Source organism: Pan paniscus, chromosome 11 (genome assembly GCF_029289425.2).
Source record: "Pan paniscus chromosome 11, NHGRI_mPanPan1-v2.0_pri, whole genome shotgun sequence".
NCBI lineage: Eukaryota > Metazoa > Chordata > Mammalia > Primates > Hominidae > Pan > Pan paniscus.
The window spans coordinates 1191844-1215348 of NC_073260.2; the positions used below are offsets into that span (position 1 = coordinate 1191844).

The 23505-nt window shown below is 52.3% G+C and overlaps 1 protein-coding gene across 1 annotated transcript; it reads right to left on the bottom strand.

The window, feature by feature from the left end:
* Window positions 1–3771: 3771 nt before the first annotated feature.
* Window positions 3772–14213, bottom strand: LOC100991889 (interleukin-9 receptor). The gene is given in 10 exon segments (XM_034967056.2): window positions 3772–4022; window positions 4025–4193; window positions 6211–6295; window positions 9451–9555; window positions 10136–10180; window positions 10182–10318; window positions 10986–11121; window positions 11502–11687; window positions 11796–11907; window positions 12328–14213. Coding segments are annotated over 10 exon segments (1401 nt in total). The 5' UTR covers window positions 12503–14213.
* Window positions 14214–23505: the final 9292 nt, after the last annotated feature.

Genomic DNA, 23505 nt, shown 5'->3' on the forward strand with positions numbered 1-23505 from the left:
AGCGTCTCCCTGTCCTCACAGCGGACGTGGCCCCAGGTGTCCCGAAGCCCCGGCCCCTCCTGGGTGGGTGCTGAGAGGAAGCTCCGTCCTCACAGTGGAAGCCCCAGGACGCCGCCGTGCGGTTCGGACACGGTTCGCGCGCGCAGCCCTCCGGGTTTGACAGGGCCGGGCGCCCCCTCGCGGCAGCTCTGGAAAATCTCTGAAAATCGGCGTCTGGATTTTTCCGGGCCGAGATTTTGGAAATTTCAACTGAAATGGAGCCCGCCATCCCGTGCCTTGACGGGAACGCATTGAGATAGTAATCAAAGAAGATGGCCAGCTCACGCCTGTAATCCCAGCACTTTGAGAGGCTGAGGCGGGAGGATCACTTGAGGTCAGGCGTTCGAGACCAGCCTGGCCAACGTGGTGAACCCTCGTCTCTACTAAAAATACAAAAATTAGCAGGCATGATGGCACGTGCCTGTAATCCCAGCTACTCTGGAGGCTGAGGCAGGAGAATCGCTTGAACCCGGGAGGCGGAGGTTGCAGTGAGCTGAGATTGTGCCACTGCACTCCAGCCTGGGCAACAGAGCGAGACTCCTTCTCAAAAAAAAAGAAAAAAGAAAGAAAGAAAAAGAAGATGGCCAGTAGACAAAACTAAATTGATTTTCTTTCTTTTCTTTTTAAGAGACAGGGTCTCGTTCTGTTACCCAGGCTTGAGGACAGTGGCATAATCACAGCTCCTGGGTTCAGCTTCCAGCTCCCGGCTTCAAGAGATTGTCCAACCTCAGCCTCCCAAAGCACTGAGATTACAGGTGTGAACCACCGTGCCCAGCCCCACCTGATTTTCTTTTATTTATTTATTTTAATTATTTTATTTTATTTTTTATTGGGGGGGTGGGTCTCACTATATTGCCCAGGCTGGTCTAGAACTCCCAAGCTCAAGTGATCCTCCCAACTCAGCCTCCCAAAGTGCTAGGATTACATGCGTGAGCCACCATGCACTGCCTGACTTTCTTTCTATCAGCAATAATGTATAGGAATAATTTGAACTTGAAATAAAAAAAATACCATTTACAATAGCACCCCCAAAATTGAATTTATTAAGTATAAATGTAAGACAATACATCTAAATATGCATTCAGAAAACCTTGGATCATGGTTGGGAAGAATAAAAAATATATAAATAAATGCAGATACTCCTTGTTTAGGAGCAGCAGTACACTCATTACTGTTAGCTTTACCACAAAGCTAAAGTAATGAAGAGAGTGATATTGGTGAAGGAATGGACAAATAGATGAACGGAATAGAATACAGAACCCAAAAGACCCAAATAAATATAGTCAACTGCTTTTGTCAAAGGGGCAAAAATATTCAATGGGGAAAGAAAAATCTGTTCCACAGATGGTGACAGAACAATCAGAAACCATAGGGAAAAAAATGAACGTAGGTACAAACTTCATAGCTCACCCCTAAAAAATCACTCAAGATAGTCTGTAGACTTAAATTTTCAAATATAAAATTGTAAAAGTTATAGAAGAAAATCCATATGACTTTGGATTGGTGATGAGTCTTTAGATACAATATCAAAAGCCAGTTCATAAAATAAAAAAAGATAATGTGGACTTTATTAAAATTTAAAATGACTATTCTATGAAATATCCCGTTAAGAGAATCAAAAAACAAGCCACAGACTGAGAGAAAATATTTAAAAAACAAACTTGAAAAAGACTTGTGTGCAAAATATACAAACAAATTCTAATAACAAAAAGAAAAACAACCCAATTAAAAGATAGACACCTCACCAAAAAAGATATACAGATGACATGCCCGGGTGCAGTGGCTCATGTCTGTAATCTCAGCACTTTGGGAAGAGGAGGCTGGCAATCACTTGAGGCCAGGAATTTGAGACCAGCCTGGCCAACATGGCAAAATTCTGTATCTACTAAAAATACAAAAATTAGCTGGGAGTGGTGGCTCACGCCTGTAATCCCAGCTACTTGGGAGGTGGAGGCAGGAGAATCACTTGAACCGGGGAGGCAGGGGTTGCAGAAAGTTGAGATCACGCCACTGCACTTCAGCCTGGGCGACAGACCAAGACGCCATCTTAAAAAAAAAAAATGGAGTTTTGCTGTCACAAGCCAACAAACTAACAGAAGCTGAAGAGAGGCCCGAAACGGATCCTTCCCTAGTGCCTTCAGAGGGAGCATGGCCCTGCTGAGACAGAGTAGAAATAGGACTCGGCCCACCCCCACTAACGTGTTCCATACATGCCCGCTGACCACCAGACCTTGCCGCACCACCCTCCAGGTGCTATACTCGCTGGCCAGACCTTGCCAACTGTATGAAATAAACTAAGATAAGCAGCATCTGGCCGTAAGTCTTACTCAAGGGAGTTGACTCTATCACCCACTTGTGCACGAGGCCAGGAGAATGACTGATCCTTACCCCTGGCCTCATTATAATACTAAAGTCCCCACCCAGGTATAGGCTTATCTGCTATTTTCTGATCATGCAACGTATGTGTTAGCACGATTCTTTACTGCATCTGAGTACCCTTCACTCCACCCTGTAGGTGTAACGACACTCACCTAACTCATAAATTATGCATGTCACCCTCCTTAAGACACCACAATGCACTCCCCTTGGTGAGCCAGCCAAGAATCCTTCCTCCTGGCCAACCTTTAGGGCATAAGACTTAATATGTCTCTCTTCTGCTCAACCTTTAGGGGCATAAGACTTAATAAAGCCTTGTCTGGGAAACTTGCTTGGCCTTGTATTAACTTCTGTTTCATGGGAGCCTAAGAACATGTAGTCAGGAATGCTGCCAACATCTTTATTTCCAACTTCTGGACTTCAGAACTGAGACAACAAATCTCTGTGGTTCTAAGCTACCCATTTTGTGGCACTTTGTTACGGCAGCCCTAGGAAACAAATGCAGGCACGTTCTGCTCCATCTGCCGCTCTCTCCAGACCACAGCTCTTCCTCAAACCCACCCCATGAGAGGCTGAGGACAGAAGCAGGACCCTTCACAGGCCACCATCACTGCTGGATGGTCATTTCCAGCACTGACTGGGAGCTCCAGCCTCATCTCTCAGTTTCTAGGAGCAAGTGGGAGGATGAGGACAAGGAGGAATGAGGGCTCTGGCCTCCCAGGAACTGTCCCTGAACCTCCACCCTGCTGTCCATGAAGCTGCCCCTGAGCCTCCACCCTGACCTCAGCCCAGTGCTGTCCCTGAGCCTCCACCCTGCTGTCCCCGGAGCTGCCCCTGAGGCTCCACCCTGCTGTCCCCGGGGCTGCCCCTGAGCCTCCACCCTGCTGTCCCCGGAGCTGCCCCTGAGGCTCCACCCTGCTGTCCCCGAAACTGTCATTGAGCATCCACCGGGCTGTCCCTAGAACCCAGAAAGCCTAGGGCTGGCCAAACCTCACCCCTCACTCCTCCTCTGGCCCCTCTTCCCAGCCATCAGCACTTTGGAACAGCCATGAAGCCCCTTTTAATCTCTAGAAAGGTGCCTCAGGAAGGCACAGAGAGGTCACACCAGGTGGTCATGGTGCCTTACCTGTGTCCACTGGGCCCAGGCTGGCCCTTTAAGGGGATGATGGTGGAACAGCTGAGAGACCACACCCCTCTTCTCAGAGAGGCCAGGGATAAAGAAAAGGGACAGCGGAAGGAAGAACCTGTGGGCAGATGCTGAGGGTAGAGGCTGCTCCCCACAGGCACTGAGCAGAGGGATCATTCCTCCCTGAAGCTGCCCCTGAGCCTCCATCCAGACAGGACCTCCAACCACTGCTAGGGGCCCATTCTCAGGAGGTTCAGTCCCAGACAAGGGCTCTGGAGACTTAAGTCCATTTTCCCAAAATGGACATGATTCATCTGGCAAGTCAGGGACCTAGAACATCCAGGACCGAGCCTTGCTAAGGACGGAAGGGAGTAACATGCACCGGTGGGGGACGTGGGGGCCCAGTCCTCCTGTGGCAGATAGGCAAGGGGCTGTGCCCTCCACTCCGTACACCCTGCTGGCAGCACATGCTCTGAGCTCAGGTCCCAGTGCCTTCCTGCTCCTCCTCCAGGCCCACAGATTTCCAAGGACCCGCTGGGCCACAGGTGAACAGTGCAGTGGCCTCCTGGACGCAGGGCTCCAAGGCTCCTCGTCGGGTGCCAGCACAGTCCTGGCTCAGCAGCACACCAGCCCTGTGGGCCCCCATCCGAGTCTGGAACAGAGTGCAGGAGGAGGGAAGGGCTCAGGTAGCATGTTCAGAACTCATCCTGGGAGCAGCTGCCTCCTTTCTGGCAAGCCCAGCATCCCTCCTCCTCCAGGAAGCCCTCCTGAGGTCCACACCCAGAGGCCAAGCAGCACCTGTGTCTTGGACATTCTGTCTTTCCTCCATGTGCCAGCCCATCCTCATCATGGGACCCTGAGTCCCTTCAGGCTCCTCACCACTCAGCCAGCACAGGGCCTGGTGCTCACGGCAGCCTGAACCAAGGTACAGATGGTGATATCTGCCCAGGACAGAGCCAACTCCTGACAGCATGTGCCTCAAGGCCTTTCAGCAGCTACAGAGACTGGGCATTCCCAACACACACACACACACACACAAACATACACAGACACATAAACACACACACAGACACACACACACACACAGACATACACACACAAACACACACAGACACAAACACACACAGACACATACACACACACAGGCACACACAGACATACCACAAACACAAACACACACACATAAACACAGACACACACAGACACACACACACACACACAGACATACACACACACAAACACACACAGACACACACACAAACACACACACAGACATACGCACACAAACACACACAGACACACACACATAAACACACACAGACACACACAGACATACACACACACAAACACAGACATACACACACACACACACACACACACAAGTCGCTGTCAGGACTGGTGACTTTCAAAGCACTGGGCTAAGGCGAGCAGACCTGGATCCTTCTGTGGGGCCACAGGTGGCCCCCGCCTCCAAAAGGAAGCTGTTCCCTTGGTAAGACCAGGAACCTCCATCCCATGCACAACACACAACACACCCTCCGTCACTGCACTGCTCCCTGGAGACAAACCTACGGCACCAGATCCCCATCCGTGGGTCTAAATAACCCCTGGCAGGTGCCCTGATTCTCTAGGGAAGGGCTGGTGCCTGCAACAGGATGACAGTCCAGGGGACAGTTGTGATCTGTGTCCTGCTCAGCCTTGTACTCGGCTGCCCAGGCTCGTGATGGTCACACCTACCATCTCGGGGAAACGGGGAGACTCTGTGAAGAGCCAGGTGCCCGGTTTATGGTTCAAATTGAACATTTGGACAAAAATCTTGAAAACTAGGCTCCTCATTGAGAGAAAAAAGGATTTTTCTGCATAGTAAGTTGGAGCCGCGGTGTGGAAGGGACATCCTTGCCGCACAGGGCCCAGGGATGCCCTAGGGCACAGGGAGGAAAGATCCTGGAGAAGAGGGGTCAGCTTGGCCCAGACCCCAGGGAGGGGCCCTCACTGCTTCTTGTCCTTTGCCCAAAGTGAGGAGTCTGAGGGGAAAAACCAGAGACCATTCAATGGAGCCCTCCCTCTCCCCCTCCTCCCACCCAGGGGGCAAGAACCGCCAGCCCAGCAGGGAGGGGAGGGGCTGATGCAACCCCCAAGTTGATCACTGGTTCCTGGGCTGTGGGGGCCCAACAGGGCCACAGAGGGGGAAGTGAAGAGCCCACTCCTCAGCTGTGGTGCCAGCCTGCGATCCGTAGGGACCAGGGGACAGGGCAGAGCAGGAGCCCAGAGGCAGTGAGAGCCCCAAGGGCAGCACACACACCACAGACCCTTCCCCACGGCCACAGGACAGACACCTTCGCAGAAGGAGGCGGTGAGGCACATGGTGGGTGCAGACAGCCGCAAACCAGAGGGGACAGAGATAAGTCATGAGAAATTTACATTTTTCCATCAACAGTGGAACTGGAGACATGAGAACAAAAAGAAATCAGTAATGGAGAATAAAGCTAGTTTTTCCCCACTTGAGACACAGCGTATAAATTGAAATACACTGAATATACAAAAAAGGCTCCAAGCACTGACAAGTTTCCCATACTGGCCGCCAACCCTCCTGAAAGCCAACATCTCCGGCAGGCCAGAGCTCTGGGCAACACCTGCCCCCGACGCCCTGCCGTGGTCTCTGCACACACCTGGAAGTTCCCATTGTGCACACTGTAGAGGGGCTGGAAGAACACCGCTGGAGAGGGCACATTCTAGTAGAAGGTTCTCTTCATCCTGAGGCCAGGAGAGGCCAGTCAGAGGCCTATGGGGACCCAGGTGGCCTGAGGTCACTGCAGAGGCTGAGCTTCCTTCCATCAGCAGGAGGTCTGCCCACCTCGTCCCTGCCACTGCCTCTCTCCCATCTCATCACATCCCAACCCACTCTCAGGGCAGGACCCAACAGGGCCTCCTTGCCTAACAGCCGCATAGAACTGACTTATACTGAGGCGCGCGTCCTTTACAGCATGAGCTGCGATGGCGGGTTCAGAACGGGGAGTTGTCAGCTAGATCCTCAGCCCGCAGAGGGAGCCACACCTCCAGGAACTCTGTGTCTGCCATCAGCACGTCTGTGGCTCCCACCCCACCCAGTGTCTCCCTGAGCACCTGACTTGCTGCCAAGGATCCAGTGACCCTCCCACAAGGATGTCACCTGGGGCTCCAACCCAACAGGTGCAAATAGACCTCGCCAACCTTCCCGCAAGGCTGTGCCCCATTTCCCCACCTCAGGGGTCACCACTCATATCTCATCCAGCCACACGTCCCCTCTATTTCTCCCCCTAAGACCCTGCAATTCCCTCCACCTTGCTCTATCTCCACTTCTTTCACTGGCTCACGCCAAATCACCTCCCTGTGGGCACCCCACTGGCCCCCAGCAGGTCTCCCATGTCCCCTTTTCCCAGCAATCCATTCCTCAAAACATAAACTAGGTCGTGTTACACAGTTTCACACTTTCCTTTGCTCCAAGGAGAAGCCAAGCACCCTCCCGCTTAGCCCCACCCAACACCCCTCTCCCCACACCCTCTTCCTCACATCCGCGGCCTGACATGGCCCCTGCACTCCCTCTTGTAACCTGACATGTGGTGCATGAGGCGTGATGGTTTATTTAAGGAGGGTCCTTGTCCATCTTGTTCTCTAAGGCATCAGCCAGGGTGAGAAGAGGGTCCTGTGCACACCAGATGCCCCAACTGACCTTTCATATAACGTGTGAACAAAAGAACAAACCAAGCTCCTCCAGAGGCAGGAGACTAGGACCCCGGGCTCTTGATCTCGGTGACTCTGGGTCTGGTCGGGACCAAGCTGCCCTTATCTTCAGCCTCTGCCTCAGACCCCCCTTCCCTTCTCTCCCCTGGCAACTTGACAACTCTCTACTGGCCCAGAGTGGAGACTTGAAAAGCCCACCCCATCCAGGACGAGGCAGTGGAGAGGGAAGGGGAGGAACCAGACAAGGCTGGCCCTTGACGCCCACCCACCACACACTCACACCTGCACACAGACACACATCTGCACACATACTCACCCACCACACACTCACACCTGCACACAGTCACACATCTGCACACATACACTCACCCACCACACACTCACACATGCACACACACATCTGCACACATACACTAACATGTACACTCTTACCCACTCACACATGCACACAGTCACACATCTGCACACATACACTCACCCACCACACACTCACACCTGCACACAGACACACATCTGCACACATACACTCACCCACCACACACTCACACCTGCACACAGTCACACATCTGCACACATACACTCACCCACCACACACTCACACATGCACACAGACACACATCTGCACACATACCCACCACACACTCACACCTGCACACAGTCACACATCTGCACACATACACTCACCCACCACACACTCACACATGCACACACACATCTGCACACATACACTAACATGTACACTCTTACCCACTCACACATGCACACAGTCACACATCTGCACACATACACTCACCCACCACACACTCACACCTGCACACAGACACACATCTGCACACATACACTCACCCACCACACACTCACACCTGCACACAGTCACACATCTGCACACATACACTCACCCACCACACACTCACACATGCACACAGACACACATCTGCACACATACACTAACATGTACACTCTTACCCACTCACACATGCACACACACATCTGCACACATACACTCACCCAGCACACACACCTGCACACAGACACACATCTGCACACATACACTCACCCAGCACACACTCACACCTGCACACAGTCACATATCTGCACACACACTGACCCACCACACACTCACACATGCACACAGACACACATCTGCACACATACACTAACATGTACACTCTTACCCACTCACACATGCACACAGTCACACATCTGCACACACTCACCCACCACACACACCTGCACACAGTCACACATCTGCACACATACACTCACCCACCACACTCACACCTGCACACAGTCACACATCTGCACACATACACTCACCCACCACACACTCACACCTGCACAGTCACACATCTGCACACATACACTCACCCACCACACACTCACACATGCACACACACATCTGCACACATACACTAACATGTACACTCTTACCCACTCACACAGCACACAGTCACACATCTGCACACATACACTCACCCACTACACACACCTGCACAGTCACACATCTGCACACATACACTCACCCACCACACACTCACACATGCACACACACATCTGCACACACTCACCCACCACACACTCACACCTGCACACAGTAACACATCTGCACACATACACTCACCCACCACACACTCACACCTGCACAGTCACACATCTGCACACATACACTCACCCACCACACACTCACACCTGCAGTCACACATCTGCACACATACACTCACCCACCACACACTCACACATGCACACAGACACACATCTGCACACATACACTAACATGTACACTCTTACCCACTCACACATGCACACAGTCACACATCTGCACACATACACTCACCCACCACACTCACACCTGCACAGTCACACATGCACACATACACTCACCCACCACACACTCACACCTGCAGTCACACATGCACAGTCACACATGCACACACTCACACCTGCACACAGTCACACATCTGCACACATACACTCACCCACCACACACTCACACCTGCACACAGTCACACATGCACACATACACTCACCCACCACACACTCACACCTGCACACAGTCACACATGCACACAGTCACACATGCACACACTCACATCTGCACACAGTCACACATCTGCACACATACACTAACATGTACACTCTTACCCGCTCACACATGTACACACACACACACACACACATCAGCTACCTACCTGGGCGACAGCTTGAACAGGAGGTAGGTCGGGCCAGTCAGCAGGAGAAAGATGGACACAGCAACAAAGGTGTTGCCTGGCCACCCCCAGGGTGGGATCAGAGGGTCCGTGGGCAGGAAGGGCCCAGGGCTGTGAGCAGCGTCAGTGCCAGGAGGCTCCCCACAAACCTACCTGGCAAAAGTGCACCCTTTAGTGCCCTGGGCCAAAGTGGAAGGTTTGTGATGAGCCTTGGAGGTTCGTGTCACCTGCTGAAGGACCTTGTGATGGGCCTTGGAGGTTTGTGTCACCTGCTGAAGGACCTTGTGTGAACCACACTCCTGGGCCTCACTCTTCCCATCTGCCACATGGTGGGTCATAAGGTCCCTGGGCCATCTCAGCACTGCAGTGCGCAAGGGTCAGTCCAGCCCCCATTAAGGACACTGAGGTCATGTCCAGCCTCCAGGCAGGAGCCCAGCCCTAGTGTGCAGCCCCGCCACCCTCACTCCTAACAGGAGCCACTAACTACAGGTTCCCAGGAAGCCCCAGAGTTGGCAAGTGTTTGTGTCCTCCCTACAGACCTCAGACCTTCAGAGGAAGGGGGTCAACTGGGACATGGCTGCCTCAGGGAGGGGCTTCCAGGAGGCTGAAAGGGTGTGGGGGACACCCAGCCCAGACTCTGGAAGTGCGGCAGCCATAGCCGCGCCCACCTTGTCTCTGGGGAGCCTGGAAGCACACGGGCTGGCTCCCCTCGCTCCTCCTGTGCCCCGTCATCCCCCAGCATGGCCGTCTGGACACGCAGCCCGGCCTCAAGGATAAAGCCAGGGTCCAGCTCAAAGGCTCCAAGTATGAGCCAGGTCACCCCGACAATGTGATCCCTGTGCTGGGCCCGCTGTGGGGGTGGCGACAGTTGGCAGGTGCTGAAGGTGGGGCTGGGTCCCTCAGCCCTTGAGGATACACACACGCACACGCTCACATAACACACACATGAACGCACCTGTGTTCACACAGGCACACTCGCCATGTTCACGTGCACACACACACAGAGAAGGCACACTCACACACAGATACAGCGTTTGCCCACAAATACACATATGCACACACAGGCAAACATGTCTACAGGTGCACTTTCACACTCATCACACCTGCATGCACACTCATATACACGAGTATGTGCACAGAAGCAACTCACCACACTCATACACGTACACAGAGGCATGCCGATGTGCACACTCACACATACAAACACAAGGCGCAGACACACTCATATGTACACTTACAAACACAAACATGGGCACACTTGTAAGTGCACATAAACACATGCACACTTACCACACTTATGTGCACACAGAGACACAGGCACACTCACCCTACTCACATACACACACATGAAGCACACACATGTAAATGTCAGCATGTGTGCACACACACACCTGGCTCCAGTTCCTCCCCTCCTCATCACTCCAAGTTGACCTTGCCTTATTTAGAGTAGGGAGTCTGCCCTGGACTGCTGCTCCCAGGAGAGAGGCCCCCAGGAGAAAAGCCAGCCAAAGTGTTACCTCCCAGGCCTCTTCCTGCCTCTTGAAGGCCAGCTCATAGCTGAGAAGTGTGTTCATTGACTCCAAGGCAGGACTGAGGCTCCAGGTCAGGATGCAGTGGCGAGCTGACGTGCTCTGCAAGTCAGAGTGGGTCCAGCTTCACAGGAACAGAGAGAATCCATGTAAGGCTGAAGCCCCATGGGTCTGGGTGTGTCAGTCAGCACACCCAAGACTGGGGATCTGAAAGATTCCCAAGGGGCATGGTCAAGACCCTCTCAGACCAGACACCTCACTGGGAGGCTGGTCCAGAAAAGCCCCAGGCGGGACAGGACAGCAGTGACTTCCTTTGGCCCCTGCAGTAACCACGTGGACCCTCCCTTCCCAGGGGCCAAGCCTGCCCCCAGCCCTGGATCTTACTTGGCAGGGACTGAGAACACTTACTGGGCCACAGGCGTCACAGGCTGCAGGGCCTTTCTCCCAGCCCCCAGGCAGCCAGGATGTTCTTGCCAAGGGGCCCTGCCCCAGGCCTATAGCTGCTGTTCACCGTGTCTCCAGGGCAGGTACTACAGGTCCACCAGGCTGACCTGATCCCTCCCGGACACGCAGTGGTAGAAAGTGATGATGAAATTGTCAGATGGCAGGAGTGCTCCCTTGGGCGGCAACACTACAGTGCACTCACTGCCCTGCCAGATGCACTTCTGTGTGCCACCAGCAGCCTGGTTGCTGAAAAGGGCATGTGTCAGCACCACGGGGCTGCTACACTATCCTGGTGCAGCTGCTGCAATCCTCACCCTCATCCCTGTCCAGGTGGGCATGGCCCTCCACCCTCACCTGATGAAGGGGAGCCCGGGGCTGGAGCCCTGACCCAGCTCTGGGGCAGTCCAGTGGCAATCAATCCTGAGAATGTTGTTGGTGAGGCAGGTGGAGGTTCCAGCCCTTGGCCCTGGAGACAGTGACGGCTGGGAGCCCACAGTGAGTGCTTCAGAAGAGAGCTGAGTTGAGGGGTTGGGGGGGATCCGACAGCTGACATCCTAGCAGGGCAGTCACCAGTGAATGACCCCAGAATCTGTCCAGGGAAGCACTGGGAGGCCTGGGAAGTGATGGGCTCTGACCCATGGTACATGGGCAAGTCAGAACCAGAGAGGTGTCAAGAGGGTGAAGGAAGGGTCGGTCCAGGGACCGGAGGTAGGGAGGTAAAGGAAGGGAGACTAGAGACAGAGGTCCAGGCTGACCCCTAGAGGACATGCCCCAGCACAGTTTGGGCCAAAACTTTCCCTAGGGGATCGACATCGGACAACCCAGTCCCCCAAACATACCCTAGTTCTCCACCCACCTCATACAGACACTAGTGCCCAGCCCTCACCTCGTCCATCCCCTGAGACAGAGACTCCCGAGCAGACACAGGTGCAGACGCAGGTGCAGGCCAGAAGCCAGGTGCCCATGTCTCGTCTCAGGGCCTCACTCTCCAAGGTCCAGCCTGCAAGGGGCTGGGCTGAGGGCCTGTGCGAGCCATCTCTCTCTGGAGGGGTGCTCCCCATGAATTGCTCCCCAGCAGAGTGCTCAGTGGATCTCCATCTGCACTCACACGGTGTCCTGTGAAAGACGCTGGGCACCACTGCCCAGGGTTTACTGATAAGGAACTGACACTCAGAAAGGCCGCTTGACCCTGCCAAAGACTCATGATTGCAGGCTGTAAGATGCACCCTCAAACTTAGATCCTGGACTCTGACTCAGCTAGATCTCCACGTCTGCCAAGAAGGCTCCTCTCTGGGACAGGCATCCTCTGCCAGCCCATCCCCTGTCCCTGGGCCCAGGCCCCATCCTGCAGGGGAGTCGGGATTGGGGGAACCACTCACTACCAACAACTACCACAGGTGCATTTTCTACTTTAATTCTCACAACAGCTCTGTAAGGGAGAAGCACTATCCCCGTTCACAGGCAAGGAGCTGAGTCCCAAGGAGGGAAGGAGGAGAAATCACTTGCCCAGGGTCACATAGACAACCTCTATGCATTTATTTATTTATTTATTTATTTATTTATTTATTTATTTATTTTTGAGACGGAGTCTCCCTCTGTCGCTCAGGCTGGAGTGCAGTGGTGTGATCTCGGCTCACTGCAACCTCCAACTCCTGGGTTCGAGCGATTCTCCTGCCTCAGCCTCCCAAGTAGCTGGGATTACAGGTGCCCGCTGCCACACCCAGCTAATTTTTTTGTATTTTTAGTAGAGGCAGTTTCACCGTGTTGGCCAGGCTGGTCTCGAACTCCTGACCTCAAGTGATCCACCCACCTCGGCCTTCCAAAGTGCTGGGATTACAGGCATGAGCCACCGTGCCTGGCCTCTATGCATTCTCTCTCCCTTTTGTGTTCTTACATAAAGACCCATCCCAGGATCTGCCCCAGGAAGGTGGACAAAGGTGGCAGCAGGGTATCCATGCAACAGATGGCACTTCCTGAATTCTATCTGTTGCACCCCTGTTCGAAGGTACCTCCAAAGGAGAGCACCACCAGAAGGACGAAGACCCCCCCATGCTAGAGTGGAGGCCTGGGTCCCAGGATCTCTGGGGGAGCCAGAGGTTGGCTGGAGATGAGGCGCTGAGTGTCAGGAAGTTCTTGGGTGTGGGAAGGCTACTGATGCCCCATCACCCCATTTGCAGCTCCAGACGGTACACCCATAGCCCGTAGGCAGGAAGCAGGGCCAGCCTGGTTACCAAAGGCTGATTAGTGATAAGAAGAAGAAAAAAAACAGACATACGTGCCGGCTACAGGGTGCACACTCTTAAGGAACCTGCACACCCTCAACGGGCATCAGGCACTACTCTAACCCCACTCTGCCCCACTCCCGGTAGTGTATCCAGGTACCCATAGGACAGTCCCCTGTTAAGACTGATGATCAGTAATCCTCACCCTTTCTAGAATGGAGCGTGCAGCCTGGAACCACCAGCCACAGCATGAAACACCATGGCAAGTTCTCTGCAGCAGTGTCTGTCCCTTCTTGCAACAGTTACTGGAAAGGTAGGAATGGGGAAGACAGTCAGCCTGCTCTTAGGATATCTGAGGGCAGGGTTGGAGTGACCACAAGGACCTGGGGAAGCACGGGCACAACAGCCACAGCTGAGAGCTGACCCAGGCCCCAGAATGGACAACCGCTGCCCCAGCACTGGAGAAACACCCACATCTATGTAGAATCAGGCCAGGCCAGCCACAAGCTAACCCAGGAGCAGATGGCTTGAGAGCATGGAGTGGGGTGGCTTCAAGCTCAGCAGGCCTTGTTTCAAGACAGGGAGAGGGGATGGTAGGGCAGGACCCACATGTGACATCTGAGAGCTACAAAGGAGGAGGCCAGGACACCCCCTGGGGGAGCACTGGAAAGTTGGGTACAGCAACAAGGCAATATGGCCATCTGAGGGGAAGGGCTCTGCTTTTCCTCCACACTGAAAACTCACAGCTGTACCTGGTAAGCTGAGCAGGGCAGGGTTACCACCCTCCTACAGATGAAGAAACTGAGGCTCAGAGACCTGGGACCTGCCCAATATCTGGCTCCTGACACCTCTTCTCAGCACATTTCCACCAGCTTCTACACAAGCCTGTGAACTTCCCGAGGGGAGTACCTGCGAGGCACCCTCAGCACATGCCCCAGCAGAAGGCACACAGTGCTTTACAAATGGGGTGGAACTGCAGGCGGAGCTGCCTTCCCCATCCTTGACCACAGGGCCAGGCAGCCAGGGCAGGTGCACACACACCCCCACCCACATGCTCCCTGCTCCTGGATGTCACCAGGGAGGACTCACCACAGCTCAGACAACACCTGGTCACAGGACGGTTGTGAGAGCAGGAGGGGAAACCAGTGTCTGCCACCTGGGACAGAGCTGCCCCTGACATCCCTAGACCTGCTGGGGAGCCTGGCTGACATCACTGCCTGGCACAGCTTCTGCCACATTGGGTCTGTGGACATAGCCTTCAGTCCGTGGTCACTCTGGTCCCTTCTCAGAGCCGCACCTATTCCATGGCCTCAGCATCAAGGCCTGGCCCAGAAGGCACTGGGCCTCACGGCCTGCCTGCCCTGGTTCCCTGGGCCACTGCGAAGCTGTGGGCTGCTCTGCAGCTGGACCCCTGCATCAGACCACAGGCTCTGCCACACCCACGGGAGGGTCTTCAGACAAGCTCAGCCCTTCCCCCTCCATTAGCCGGGCATGGTGGCCCACGCCTGTAGTCCCAGCTACTTGGGAGGCTGAGGTGGGAGGATCACCTGAGCCCGGCAGGTTTAGGTTGTGGTGAGCCGTTATCGCACCAGTGTACTCCAACCTGAGTGACAGTGAGACCCTGTCTCCAAAAAGAAAACCAACAACTGCAGCAAGAATATTACCAAAGTTGAGAAAACTAATGCAGCAAAACAGGAATCTACTAATATGTGTTAAAACTGGCAGTGGTAAAAGCATGTGTGGATCAGGAACAAGCTTAGGTGGACAAATGTATGAAGATTGTGAAATCATAAAGTGCTTAAAGTGTACGGTTTTTCACTGCATCATCATTATTATTATTATTTTTGAGACGGAGTCTCACTCTATCACCCAGGCTGGAGTCCAGTGGCATGGTTTTGGCTCACTGCAACCTCCACCTCCCGGATTCAAGCGATTCTCCTGCCTCAGTCTCCCAAGTAATGAAGGGGGACTGCCCCTCCATACCTGTTGGTATTTCTTGCAAGATGGAGACAAGAGACTGAGAAAAGGAAATAAGACACAAAGACAAAGTATAGAGGAAGAAAAGTGGGCCCAGGGGACCGGCGCTCAGCAAGTGAGGACCTGCACCGGTGCTGGTCTCTGAGTTCCTCAGTATTTATTGATCACTATCTCTACTATCTCGGCAAGGGGGATGTGGCAGGACTATAGGGTAATGGTGGGGAGAGGGTCAGCAGGAAAACATGAGCAAAGGAATCTGTGTCATAAATAAGTTTAAGGAAAGGTGCTGTGCCTGGATGTGCACGTAGGCCAGGTTTATGTTTGACTTTACACAAACATCTCAGTGCAGTAAAGAGCGGTATTGCTGCCAGCATGTCTCACCTCCAGCCATGGGGCGGTTTTCTCCTATCTCAGTAAATAGAATGTACAGTCGGGTTTTACACCGAGACATTCCATTCCCAGGGACGAGCAGGAGACAGATGCCTTCCTCTTATCTCAACTGCAAAGAGGCCTCCCTCGTTCACTAATCCTCCTCAGCACAGACCCTTTATGGGTGTCGGGCTGGGGGACGGTAAGGTCTTTCCCTTCCCACGAGGCCATATCTCAGGCCGTCTCAGTGGGGGGAAACCTGGACAATACCCAGGCTTTCTTGGGCAGAGGTCCCTGCGGCTTTCCGCAGTGCCCTGTGTCCCTGGTTAATGGAGAATGGAGACTGGCGATGACTTTTACCAAGCATACTGCCTGCAAACACATTGTTAACAAAGCACACCCTGCACGGCCCTAAATCCCCTAAACCTTGAGTCAATACAGCACATGTTTCTGTGGGCACAGGGATGGGGCTAAGGTTACAGATTACCAGCATCTCAAAGCAGAAGAATTTTTCTTAGTACAGATCAAAATGGAGTTTCTTATGTCTTCCTTTTTCTACATAGACAGAGTAACAGTCTGATCTCTCTTCCTTTCCCCCACAGAGTAGCTGGGATTACAAGCATGCACCACTATGCCCAGCTAATTTTTGTATTTTTAGTAGAGATGAGGTTTTGCCATGTTGGCCAGGCTAGTCTCGAACCTCTGACCTTAGGTGATCCACCCACCTTGGCCTCCCAAAGTGCTAGGATTACAGGTGTGAGCCACCACGCCTGCTTCTCTGTATTATTCATCAGCAAGAACTCTGTGGGAAATATCTGAATCCATTGTCAGTAGTGAATCTATTGACTCTTTCAGTGGTGTCAATGGTATACTTCATTTGCTCTCCTGCACGTAACCAGCATTCACAGATGCACATTTGCAATTGATTTCAATGACAGGGAACATTAACTTTGAACCCCGATTAAGCAAAATGGCATCCACTCTTCTCAGTAATAGACCCACATTACAAAAATTAAACTCAATTATTACATTTTGAATTTTGCCTATAATCACATTCTGAGGTTAAATTCAAAAAAATTAAAGAAGTATAAAATTTTTTAAAAATTGCCTATAAAAAACATATGGAAGTTGCCAGTCTGGGCAACATGGCAAAACCCTGTCTCTACCAAAAAAAAAAAAAAAAATTAGCTGGGCATGGGGCGCACCTATAGTCCCAGCCACTAGGGAGGCTGAGATGGAAGGATCACTTGAGCCCAGGAGGTGCAGGCTGCAGTAAGCTGACATCATGCCACGACATTCCAGCCTGGGCAACAGAGTGAGACCCTGTCTCAAAGAAAATTAAAAAGTAAGTAATTATACTATTCACCCTCTGACCCTTAAGAAAACAGTTTGTAAACCCCTCAAACAGGTTATTATTATATCCACTTTATAGATGAGGAAATGAAGGCAGAGGTTCTGCAACTTGACCAGGGTTTCACAGCTAAGGCGCAGTCAGGGACGCTGGCTTCAGAGTACATGATGTGTACCGTGGGTCCATGCTGCCTTCCAACAACAAAACTGAACAGAAGAACTGTCACCTGAGGAAGTAAAACTAACAGCATAAGCAGAAGACGTTACAGATAATGCCCACGTGATAAAATCACATTTGGGAAACCAGAACAAACTATTCTGAACTAGAGCCAATTACAGACAATAAGCTCAGGAACTGGTTAACATGTTCAAACAATACGAAAACAATCATATTAAATGTAAAGATTGGCCGGGGGCAGAGGCTCACACCTATAATCCCAGCACTTTGGGAGGCCAAGGTGGACGTATGACCTGAGGTCAGGAGTTTGAGACCAGCCTGACAAACAGGGAGAAACCCCATCTCTACTAGAAATACAAAATCAGTCAGGTGTGGTGGCGCATGCCTGTAATCCCAGCTACTCAGGAGGCTGAGGCAGGAGAATCGCTTGAACCTGGGAGGCAGAGGTTGCAGTGAGCCAAGATCATGCCACTGCACTCCAGCCTGGGCAACAGAGCAAAGCCCTGTCTCAAAAAAAAAAAAAAAAAAAAAAAGATGTGGAGTGGGGAGTGGTGGCAGCTACTTAGAGGCCAAGGCAGTAGGATCACTTGAGCCCAGGTGTTTGAGGCCATCCTGGGCAACATAAACAAGACCCCATCTCTTTCAGAGAGAGAGATTGATTTAGAAAGCAATTAAGACTGGGGCCTTGACCAAGAATCAATTATCAATAACCTAGACTCAGCTAGTCTGAGGTGTCCTTTCTCTTCTGAGAGTTGAATGATTAACACAGAAAGTATAAAGTATAAAAACATAGTGCCGGGCGCGGTGGCTCATGCCTGTAATCCCAGCACTTTGGGAGGCCAAGGCAGGTGGATTATCTAAAGTCAGGTGATTCGAGACCAGCCTGGCTAACATGGTGAAACCCTGTTTCTACTAAAAAGACAAAAAATTAGCTGGGCATGGTGGCAGGCGCCTGTAGTCCCAGCTGCTTGGGAGGCTGAGGCAAGAGAATCACTTGAACCCAGGAGGCAGAGGTTGCAGTGAGCCGAGATCATGCCACTGCACTCCAACCTGGGCGGCAGAGCGAGACTGTGTCTCAAAAAAAAAAAAGAATAGAATCTTGTACGTTTAATGCAACCCTAGGAAGCAATCAGGGAAGGTTCAAAAAATGAATAAGGGAATAAGAATAGGAGTAAAGAAATAAATTGAAATACCAGTGATGAGGATTTTCATAGCCTGTTCAAATCTAAGTATGTAGTCAATTTTGGGATCACTGTGATTTGGGGTTTGCTTTCTACCTAATAAGCTATTTAAAACACTGAGAAGGCAATATTAGAACTTTCATTTTAATGAAATATTCAGAATTTTGATTAAAATAAATACTAAATTAAGTTTACAAGCAACAGTTAAATATTTAGAGACATTTAACGTACTCAGTTTTGCGAACAGTACAAACATTTAAGAGCGTTGATTGAGGCTGAATGCGGTGGCTCACGCCTGTAATCCCAGCACTTTGGGAGGCTGAGACAGGTGGATCACCAGGTCAGATTGAGACCATCTTGGCTAACACAGTGAAACGCTGTCTCTACTAAAAATACAAAAAAATTAGCCAGAAGTGGCGGGCGCCTGTAGTCACAGCTACTCGGGAGGCTGAGGCAGGAGAATGGCGTGAACCCATGAGGTGGAGCTTGCAGTGAGCAGAGATCGCACCACTGCGCTCCAGCCTGGGCGACAGAGTGAGACTCTGTCTCAAAATTAAAACAAATAGTGTTGATTGGGAGTAAGGGAATGTCAACTGCCAATAAATGTAGAAGATGAAAGAACAGGACTTTAAACAGCACATACTTAGTTATGGGTCTCCGTCTCCTACCCAAACAGAAAAACTCCCTGACATTCATGACTTCATCCACTCTGACTAGCAGATAGGCCACATTTCCTGACACCCTGGCTCTTCACCTCAAAAGGTTTGTCTTTCCACCACACCAGCAAAGACCCTCAGGACACATGATTCACGCTGCCAGCTAAGCATCTACCCCAAGGGACAAGGTAAGCACACACTGAAGCAGCTGGGCCATCCTAGTCCTAATCCCTACAGCGGTGTCCACCCTGAGAATTGCAGCACTTGTAGAAGGTGATCATCAGCTCGTCTGCAGAGCAAGTCTGAAGCTGCATGAAGTAAGCACGAGGATGTTTGCATTTGAGACATGGCTCTAGCAATCAGAAAAATAAAGAAGTGACCCACATTAAAAAAAAATATTGCTCATGACTGTTAAAAGTAGGTATTACTATCTTTTCTTTTTTTTTTTGAGACGGAATCTCCCATTGTTGCCTGGGCTGGAGAGCAGTGGCACACTCTCAGCTCACTGCAACCACCACCTCCCAGGTTCAAGCAATTCTCCTAACCCAAACCCTAGCCCTAACACTACACAAACCCAAACCCGAACCCTAACCCTAAACCCTAACACTAACCCCTAAAGCTAACCCTAACCCTAACCCCTAAAACTAACCCTAACCCTAACCCCAACCCTAACCCTAACCCTAACTTCTTAATCAACCGTATTGACTAATGAAGTAAACATGAGTAGGCCAGTTGAGATGGCTTACATCTCTAATCTCAGCACTTTGGGAAACCAAGGCAGGCAGATCACCTGAGCTCAGGAGCTCGAGACCAGCTGGCCAACATGGTGAAACCCGGTCTCTACTAAAAATACAAACATTAGCTGGGCGTGGTGGCAGGCGCCTGTAATCCCAACTACTCAGTAGGCTGAGGCAGGATAATCACTTGAACCCGGGAGGTGGAGGTGGCAGTGAGCTGAGATCACACCACTGCACTCCAGCCTGGGCGACAGAGCCAGACTCCATCTCAAAAAAAAAAAAAAAAAAAAAAAAAAGCAAACATGAGTGTTTAAACCTGAAATTTTTTGCAACTGGTATATGTGTGATATACACACACATACACACACACAGGGCTGGAGAATATAGTAAGGTAATATTCTGTCCAGTAAACTCTTATGAAATTTCAATGATCAATTGTGCCCTCTGCCTTTCATTCTGCGTTGAGATTTTATTTTTCTTTACTGATTATCCCAAATATGGACTCTGCTTTTATGTATCTATTTCCTTGATTTATAAATTAAGGGTGATTCTCACATATGATCTACCAAACTTTTTTTTTTTGGTCTAAAAAAATCACGTCAGAACATTTGTGTTGTTAGACATCATAACCGCTGTGACTTGAAGGATCTAGGTAGACAGAATCTTAAGAGTATTTGATAAGAGGGTGTTGGATGTGCATAGAGTTCCCAAGACCCCCGAGAGCCTGCTGTGTCCCTGCAGGTGGAGGCCGCAACGCAGGCAGCTGGGCGGGGCTGGGCGGGAGAGGGCAGCAGGTGGGAGCGCTCAGGGACTGGGGGCCAGGTCAGTTCTGCGACCCCTGTTCTGAGGCCAGTGGGAAACCATCGTTAAAGTTAAATAAGGAGAGTGATGGGATGAGACTTGTTTGTAAAGGAGAGTTTTGTCGCAATCACCCTGAGGTCTCTGTGGGGTGTGGGTGGGTCTGTGCTCCTCCGGGGAACTCGCTGTGCAGAGCAGTGCCGGAGGCTGCGAGTTCCCACCTGGAGTGCGGCGTCTGCATCTGCCCAGGGGGAACCGCTGTGCAGACCCAGGCTGGGGGCAGCTCTGCTCTTCAACTCTGCGAAGGCTCCAGAAAAGGAAAACTGGACCCAGATGGAAAGAGACATTTTCCACCCAGCCGGGGTGGCTGCGAAGTGAAACGGGCCTGCGGACACGACCCTCAGGTAGAAACGTGGCCTCCTGCGCTGGGGTCACCTGGCGCTTACCTGGGAGGGGTCCCTGTTTGGGGTGAAAAACACTGGGGTGTTTTCTGTGAGATGCAGATCTGGCTCAGCAACAACCGCTGAGGAAGCTGAGAGAAAAGAGAAAGAAAACTCCACACTACCGTTGCAAGTTTCCTGAAAGTATGGAATTATTGGGAAGTAAGCTACTTTTTAAAACAACTGTGTCAATTCCACGTCCGTGAAGCAGATACGACAACAAACTCCACTGTGGAGGCCGAGCCCGAGGCAGCTCCAGCTCAGCAGCAGCTGTGAGCAGCTGGAGGCTACGTTTGTTTTGATTATGTCCGTGTTGATTATTATGAGCGGGGACTGCGGGGCCGTGTGGGGAGCACGGGGTTTTATATCAACGTTTTTGTATTGAGGCAGTGCACTAGCATTACAGGTGTTTGCTACCTGAGCACCGCGAGTGTCACATTCGTATTTCGGGAGGCATATCTGCCTTAGGAACGCTCCATTTGTGTTCCCAGGCTGCGGTGTGGACCTCGCGCTGCGCCCGCCTCGCCTTGGGTGGGGAGAACCTCAGTGCACAGGATTCAGAGGGGCTTTTGGTTTCCGGTGTTCCACACCGACCCCGCTTACTGGTCTGTAACCCTCAGTAGTCAGGGCTGCAAACAGGAAGGATTTTACTCACCATGGCCTCGAGTTTTCCCAAAGCGAGGCGGTGCCCCCCCGGGTCTGTGCTGAGGAGAACGCGGGCTTCACCCTCGCTTCGGCCCGGTGTGGACGCCCTGCTGGCGGCCGGGGGCACTGCAGGGCCCTCTTGCTCACGGGGTCATGGCCTTGCGCCCCCTGCTGGCGGCCGGGGGCACTGCAGGGCCCTCTTGCTCACGGGGTCATGGCCTTGCGCCCCCTGCTGGCGGCCGGGGGCACTGCAGGGCCCTCTTGCTCACGGGGTCATGGCCTTGCGCCCCCTGCTGGCGGCCAGGGCACTGCAGGGCCCTCTTGCTCCCAGTGTAGTGGCGGCACGCACCCTGCTGGCGGCCGGGGGCACTGCAGGGCCCTCTTGCTCCCAGTGTAGTGGCGGCACGCACCCTGCTGGCGGCCGGGGGCACTGCAGGGCCCTCTTGCTCCCAGTGTAGTGGCGGCATGCACCCTGCTGGCGGCTGGAGACACTGCAGGGCCCTCTTGCTCCCAGTGTAGTGGCGGCACGCACCCTGCTGGCGGCCGGGGGCACTGCAGGGCCCTCTTGCTCCCAGTGTAGTGGCGGCACGCACCCTGCTGGCGGCTGGAGACACAGCAGGGCCCTCTTGCTGCCACAGCCACCCGGCATTGAACAGTGACAGTGTGGCCAGCGCTGTGCTAAGCTCATCTCAGTCATTCTCTCACCACATCCTCCAACGAGCCCGTGAGGCCCAGAGAGGTTAGGCGAGTTGCCAGTGGTCACACAGCCGATAGCGGCCAGGCTGGAACTTGGACTCAGGCTCCCAACTCTCACCCACCAGCATGTGCTGATTCCCCTTCAGGGCAACTGGGAGCCACGAGGGATTTTTAAGGGGGGTGGGTAGCACGGTCTCAGTGCCCTAAATCCCCAAGTCACGTTCGTGGAGAACCCGCTGTGTCCACCTGGGAGACGTGGCTGGTCTGTTTTCAGGGTCTGACCCTGCTGGCCTCTTCCTACACCACTTAAAGTTGGAGTGCAGGTTGTTCAGCACTATCAATTCTGCAAATTCAAACTGAAATGGAGCTAATACTGGGGAGACCTGATGTCCCAGTTCTTGTCTAACTTGAAAGAAAGATTCTCACCAAGAGGCAGTACAAAGATGGCAGATAACTTCATTGAAAAGAAATATAGTGTAAAGAGCTTATTGTAGAAAAAATAAGTATGCCTCAAGGGAGAAGTGGGGCTGATCTGCAGGAACACAGCCCCAGGGTCCTGAGCAGGGAGTTTTATGTTGGACTTCTTCACATTCCTCAAGTCTCCACCTCTTTTCTTTGTCTGGTTTTCCTGCTCCTTCCTTAGATCCCTGACTTGCCCCACCTAGGCTTGTGGGACCCCCTCACTGTTGGCTGACACATATGTGCAGTGATCAGTGTGATTCCACTGCTGGGGCTGGGCTCCTTCCTGCCACTCCAGGAAGGTCCTACAGTGGTCATGTCTGTACCTACTGTGCCTGCCTATCTCTTTCGAATGT